Here is a 7,430-nt window from a genome sequence, read left to right as displayed (position 1 = left end):
TGTTGTACAACACACAATTTTATTGAATTTCATTCATCATTGAACCTAAAATAATATAATGAACCAAAGTGTTAAAGACACATGCACTCACTCCTAGAAACACATAATTGTATTTCTCTTTCCCCTTTAAATAAAGCTTTCATTCAGTTTTACATCTCTCATTCCCTGAAGCTGAGAGGTTCAGACAGAGCCTGTTACTCCTGAGAGCAACGTTTATCATGGTTTTAAAACATTTCCCTCATGTTCTACTTCTCACATTCCCAAAATACAGCACACAGCATTTTGCTTAAAATGATTTTTCTCCAACTTACTACTGCTAGTAAAGACAAAGAAAAACATGATGTTGTTGTTGTTTCTTTTCAGAACAGTGGAAATGGTCATTGGTATCATTTGCAAGATTATCTTTTGTGCGTGACTTCTTTTAAAAATGAGTTTGCGGTCATACTAAACCTTCACATATACGCAAGAACAATTTATTTATTGCTGGTTTGTTGCTATACTGCATACGAGTCGTCTGGGGTACCTTAACATTGTAAAAAGTAATAAATATGAAAGAATACCAGGCTCAAAGAAACTGATTGCACTTAATTTGCTGAGATCCCCAAACCTACACACTAGCCCGGTGATACCTCTCATATTAACTATAGAAGCCGCTACAGATGATAAGCAATACACAATAAATGAAGTAAAAAGAAAAATGACTGTACTGGAGAACAAGTGACAAAAGCACTTAATTCTATAATACAAAGGCAATCACAGATTGCAAACCTTTGAGGCCTTCCAACCTTTAGAAACCTTTAAATGGACTTCATTACACCACGAGTTTACATTAATACAAATAGGCATCCTTGACGTTTTAACTTATGTTCGACTTTTATTTCAAGATGCCACTTCAATTCTCGATAACTAATGTTTCTAGTTTTACTTTTGGTCTGCGTTAGCAACAAAGTATGACAAAAGTATGATAAATTCAGTCAATATACTACACTAACCAGCCTGCACAAATGTGATTGGCAATCAAACCTCTCTGGTACTCATAATAAACACTCAAGGCGGTCAGTCTGTATGGGAGTCTCGCAATGCTGCAGGTTTTTTTCCCAAAAATTAAACTACAACAAATCCTATTTATACAGTACACAGACCTCTTTGGATATTTTGCACAGTCTTGAATTTTTTTTCCCTTTGATTTCTCTTTCGGTTCTCCAGCACAAAGTAAAACACACAAAAAATGTGCACTTCCACACCACTTTTTCCCCCCCTAGTCTTAGACATAGGACCAGCACACACACTCATTTGTATATACAAAGTTTCACTAAGCTATGATTTTGTACAGTCCTATATTGGCAGTCCCAGCAACCTGGTAATAAGGAGACTGATGTTACCAGTAACACTACTGCAAGGAACTGTAACAATGACAACGCTGATGGTAGTAATGAATGCCAGGGGTGTTCGAAGGTGCTGTTCATGGCACACCGGGCCATCTCAGACCAACCCGCTCTTTTGTTTTCTTGTATCATTATAAATAGGAGAAAAATTAAGAGCAGAAGTTACACTTGGACAGAAACCAGGGACACCCAATATAGTCTCAGTTTGCACGCCCTCTTTTTTGGCACTCTTCAGAGCTCATTTCATGGCCTCTGACACCCGCTTAGTCATTATGAGGCTTCTCAGTCGAGCCCTGTGGAAAAACAGACAGTCCGTTAGTAAAGAAAATACAGTGTTTGCATAACCAAATAAATTCATAACCAAATCTAATTCCCATAGAATATAGGGCATAAACTGTACTAGAGTGCAACACATGAAGCAATTGAATTAATATAGTTAAGTATTGGAAGTCAGTTAAGCAATTCAAAATTGGTTGTCACAAAGCTGAACCTGGTCCAGTTAAAGCCCACTTGGCCCCTCAAAATTGTTACTATAATTAGTATGCACTATATATGACAAACACAAATTATACAAGGCTTGTGTGGATGGGGGAGTTCTGTAAAATATGATAGCCTCTCATAGGTCAACACTCTCTCACATGCCTCACCCATGGGCAGCTGGCTAGCCTCCCAAGAAGAAGACTAAAGATTGCTATATTTAATCATCCAAACTAGGGGTGTGCATGAATATTCTATCTCTATTTGAATTTTGCAACATTTTGCTTTGCGGGCCGTAAATGTAGTGAAATCCTAAGCACGCAAACTAAAACTCGCAGTTATTACTAAATGCACTGGGTGGCGCTCTGGAGCGTGTAAACAAGTTGAATGTATTTGATCACAGAATGTCATTGTCTGCCTCTAGGGGCAGCGAAGTTTGGAATTACTTTGATAAAAAATTATTCCTATGGATCAACATGTTGTGTGGAAACAGTTATCATACATATCAACACCATGAAATCCAAACACCAGTCGAATGAGGAAAGAGATATCCATCACTGCATTTTCTACAGGTAGGCCTAAGCACAGCTGTACCCCGAGTTATCCGAGAACTTATCCTTCCCTAAAGGTCTCGTCGAGGGAGACCAGCAGTTGCAACATCTGTCGACAGAACGCATTTTCTCTGCACCCGGCCTTATCAGACTGAGGAGCCAACTTTAACCTAGCATGTGGATATTCTTTTTTTCCTCAACATGACCATGTGAAACAAACACTAACAATATGTCAACTCGAGTGTATATGTACGTTCTGCACGATAACTGGCACAGTCGGCATTATTAGAGGTTTTTTCCCATTCACTCTGCTTCCATCTTAAATGCTTTTGTTTTGTATATTTTTTGTATACACACCGTTTAATGTTTTCAACTAAAAGAAAATCTCAAGATAAAATGTAAGCTGTTTGTGTATATTTGCTAATCAGAGGCTTGTTCAGAAATGGTGACAAACTTAATGATTAAAAAAATAACGTATTTCTCGTTAATCCAAACAGTGTATAGTCCAAGTTGTTTAATGGTAATCAATCAATGTTTTACTTCAAATCTTCACAAATGTTTCAGAGGTCTGTTAGTACTAATACATACAAATTTTAATTGGTAAGAGTTATATTTAGAAATAGTCAGTTGAAGACATCGCTTCCAAATAGAGAGTCACAGAGGTCCTGGTTTAGTATATTCAGGTACATCTAGTATGGGAAGTCCATTGAATCTCTCAACTGGCCATTTCATAAAGAAAGTTGAGAAAAATACTAGCAGAGCACTAATCCCAATTGGTCAAGCAAAATCAGCTGGTGCCAACTCGAAAACAAAAAACACCAAGTAACAACATGTAGAATGCACCACTTGGAGCCAGTAAAGCACTTTGACCATTAGCATGAAAAACAAGGAGCGTAATCTGCTTTCACGCCCTTATTGAGAAAGAACGAGGTTATGTCAGCAAGACAAAGAGGCACAGCTGACTGAGAAGGCTTGGATGGGATAGCACAAACATGCCTCAGACTACAATCAGCAACTAATTAAGATGTCCAGGCATGACGTTTCAGCCCAAGCACGAGATAGTGAGGGTGTCAACAGCACTGGAAACTTAAACTGATCACTCTAAAGGAATGTACTTGATCGATTTTTACACATTTAACCTTACACATACTAATTAATTTAGGAGTGTTGTAAGAGAATGAAGTACAGTCTAAATCCCTAGTTTTTCGTGAGATCAGGTACATTTTCAAATCAAACTTTTTTTGGTTCTCTAAAACAACATCTATAAAAGTTACAAGGAAAACTGCCAACCACTTTTCAGCTAACTCATGGGTACACAAAGAAATCCCATTTAGATAAAGTTCTGACCTTCATCAAATACAGTAACCAAAGCTAAAGTTTGTCATTGTGCTGCCTTTTATAAATGAAAAACTTGGATACCAACTACGTCTGAATCAGTTTGTGAAATCAGACATTGTTTGTTAATGACTATCTCAAACGTTGTTAAATTGTAAACATTGAAATTGTTGTGTGTAATAACCTGGGTCTGAGTCTGGTTTGGTTCCTAAATCATTCAAGTTTGTTATTATGAGAAGAACTAAACATTTACACTGAGTGCTGTGAATTGCTGAACCATTCCAGGATACAGTTTCACTTTTGCTTATGTGCGTGTGCCCCATTTTAAGTTTCATTTCTGAACCACTGGCCTAGTGCAAAGCACTCCAGGAAACTAAAGACAATACTTGAGTCATTTAACAGAGTTACTGTACAGGAATGATTTAATGGAATATAAAAGACAGCAAAAAAAAAAAAGGTTGAAGCAGAAAATATGAGGAAATGTTTCTCACCATAGCTAGCTGTCGGCCGATATTTCCTACGGTCACTCCACCAGAGAAGAATATACAAGGCAGCCACGAACGTACATACAAGAAGTCTGGAGACGTATACCTGAGAAACAAAGAATAAAGCTCTGAAACAACTAGCTAATAACCTTTAACAACTGTTAAATCCAAGCAATTGGGGAAAAAGTGACATTCAGACCAAAACACTTACAAAAATATCCTATCTGATGACTGAACATGTTCTACAACTGCAGATCTAAGTATGGAAGCGAGTCTGTAACTCAGCCGTTACTTGGTAATAGATGACACAATGTTTTCCACTGCATGTGTGTCAGTCATAACTTACTGGTAGATGCCATTGTAGACCAGCAGCTGAGCAATGAGAGTGGCTAGAAGAGCAGTGGTCAGCCCTAAACCAAAGCCACTCCTGGAACGGTCAAACGTCCACCACAGGCCCAGAGACAGGGCAGCCAGAGTTAATGAAAGCTGCACATTATTGGCAAAGTCCAGTTTCTGTGAGGTACTTTGACTTAAGGAAATAATTAGTTAGTACTAGTTGAGCACTTTTCTTGGATAAATGTTAACAAATGTTTTGAGACTTCATGTGATGTTAATTAAAGTACTCACTGGTATTTGAAGAAATCTGTTATCTTGATGTAAGTACAGTAATAATACATATCTTTTTAAATTAAGACTGGAATACAGTACACCACTTTTGCCTAGATTTTTTTTTTTGTGTGTGTTCAGAACGAAAGTCTGTGATCATCAGTTGTTTAGGGTATGATGCCAGGTTTTTCCTCATTAACTATTTATAATGTCGGCAGGTGTATGATGCAGAGTGTTTTAAAACCTTTTTCAAAATCAGATTTTAAAAGTGGTGTGGTATATTCCAGCCTTAAAACACAAATCTCAAAAACAGTTTAAAAGTTTTCATTTTCCACAATGTCTACAATTTCATGAGTGGCACTGGTAAGGATACAGCACTGGCGTGATTGATGCCCACAAAAACAGCAATGCAGCGCATCACACTTGCCCACTCCCGTTTAAACTTGTGTGGCTCTCCGAGATGGCGATCCAAACAGGGGTACAACAGACCAACCACAGCTGCGGAAAGAGAAAACGTAGTTCTTTAAATAACACTAATTCTCAAACAATGTGAGGAAGAGAGAGAGAAAAAAAGAAAATAACATTTGATGTCTGAATCTCATTTTAAAGTTAATTATGTTCAAATGAAATTTGTTTGACCAAATGTTTAATAAATAAATAGACAACATTAGTTTTAGACATACATTGAGTCACATTAAGTGTAAGTTCACAAAAAGTACTACTGAAAAGGATGTAGACTGTGTATGTGTCCACATCACCACTATGTGGACTGTGAGGAATGCAGGAGGCGGAGTCGTTATTAATTTATGTTGCACACGACTTCCGTGTTTCTCTTCTCGGCTAAGTGGCATGTTCGGCGTACCAGCCAATGGCGTGCCTCCCTCGCAGCTCACCCGTTTTGAGCGCAGCCAATGAAAAAGCGGCACCCCAAGAATGAACCCGAATGCCCGGCTGTTTCCAGGGCAGTACTTACCGATAGCGACAATGCCCAATGTCAACAAAACTGCTATCAACCACCAGTCTAGAGACTCTTACGTAATGTAAACACGATATCAAAAGGCCCACAGCAAGCAGACCGTGTTTGTCTAATCGACACATACAAAACAGTGTATTCGAGCCCTAAGTTACCGTTACTGACTTACCAGCAGCTGTGCCGCAGCAGAGGGGAATCCACCAGGCGGAAGAAAACAGCGTGTCCAGCACTTCTTCTGGGAACAATGTAACGTTTCTCTGGATCTGTAGCAAGTTTAACACCAAGGCAAGAACTACTCCAACGATAAACAATACAAGCCCCCGTCGAATTAAATTAGCGGACTGGAGGCTGTGCAGAGAGCCGTATGCGTGGCTCAGCACTGAGGTTATGATGGACATCATTTCACCCGTTTTACAAACAATCCAGCTGGCGCTTGACAGGTCCTTCGTCTTTACACTGGTTGAACAGGAGCAGCTCCAACAGTGTTCCTCTAGTCTTGGCATTTGGCACTGTGAGAATCAAAAACGTAATGCATGAGGGGAAAAAACGCACAAAGAAACGTTGTAATAATGTTGAAAGCCAAGCTGTTGCGCTACAAATACTTAAAGTCTTAAAGACAAACTGTTCTAAGTGAGTTAGGGGAAGTAACGTATAGGCTATGAAAACCCACCTTGATCCTTAGGCAGTATCCTCGTCTGCAACGCGACTGTGTTTTAAAACTATTTTGCAAACAAAAGATGGTTTCAGATGTGTTGTTTGGTCATCTCTTCACGAAACGCTGCTGTCTTTTTTCTTTCCACAGTACAATACTGCCGCACGCGCGCTTCCTCTGCAGAAAACAAGCGCGGTCATGTCTGGTGAGTCGGGCTGGCCAATCAGAGAACGGCGGGCCATATGACGCGAACGCACGCCACCTCCCTCTCACTGACACGCGTTGTTGATGTTCACGTCCCGTCAGCTGTTCGTTCGCTGGAATGTGTGTGTGGACTGACGTGATGATGTAAAAGAGTTGTGCAAAGTTTTAAACTTCTGGATTGCTAAATGGTTTAATGATCTTACTTGGCCAAATCCTTTTCAATGAACAATACAGCAATGAATAGAGATTTTCTTGTTTTTCAATTTTAAGTGGTGTACGGAGTCCCTAAAGGGACATGGTGAAGAAAAAAAATTAGATGGGAGGGAAAATAAGTCAATGCTTGTGCGTTCTCTCGCAAATGTTTTGCGTTGCCCAAGAAAGTTTGATTTTACTTGCAAAAAACACAAACGTTTTTGCCAGCGAACGCAAAGTTTCTTGGGGTAGCCTAACGCAAAATCTTTGCGAGGGAACGCAAAAGCATTGTTTTATCGTTTTCCCTCCCATTTAATTTTTATTTTTATTTTTCCACCACCAAGTCCATACTACATAATCACCTGTTTGAGCTAAAACAAAACTGCCTGTTGGGGAAATGAAGTTGTACAGGCTAATCTTTTTAGCGGAGCGAAAAGAAACCATTATGTGAATCTGAACACTTCTTGTGAACGAACAGGCCCTGTGAGAGCTTCAGATGATAAGGATGTGTTGGTTATACGTGACAGTGTGCAGTATGTGATGCGTGTGTTGGACAGTGGCCATGAGACT

The 7,430-nt window shown here is 39.3% G+C and overlaps 1 protein-coding gene across 1 annotated transcript; it reads right to left on the bottom strand.

The window, feature by feature from the left end:
• insig1 (insulin induced gene 1) lies at positions 1-6,662 on the bottom strand. Its single transcript, XM_082161280.1, has 6 exons — positions 6,483-6,662; positions 5,982-6,321; positions 5,213-5,337; positions 4,580-4,746; positions 4,240-4,339; positions 1-1,678 (listed from the first exon to the last, which is right to left on the bottom strand). The coding sequence occupies exons 2-6, from the start codon at positions 6,313-6,315 to the stop codon at positions 1,649-1,651; spliced, it is 756 nt and encodes a 251-aa protein (XP_082017406.1). The 5' UTR covers positions 6,316-6,321; positions 6,483-6,662; the 3' UTR covers positions 1-1,648.
• Positions 6,663-7,430: the final 768 nt, after the last annotated feature.

Source organism: Leuciscus leuciscus (genome assembly GCF_965113295.1).
Source record: "Leuciscus leuciscus genome assembly, chromosome: 2".
NCBI lineage: Eukaryota > Metazoa > Chordata > Actinopteri > Cypriniformes > Leuciscidae > Leuciscus > Leuciscus leuciscus.
The sequence above is the reverse complement of the archived record's forward strand: the minus strand, read 5'-3'. Positions and strand labels throughout refer to the sequence as shown.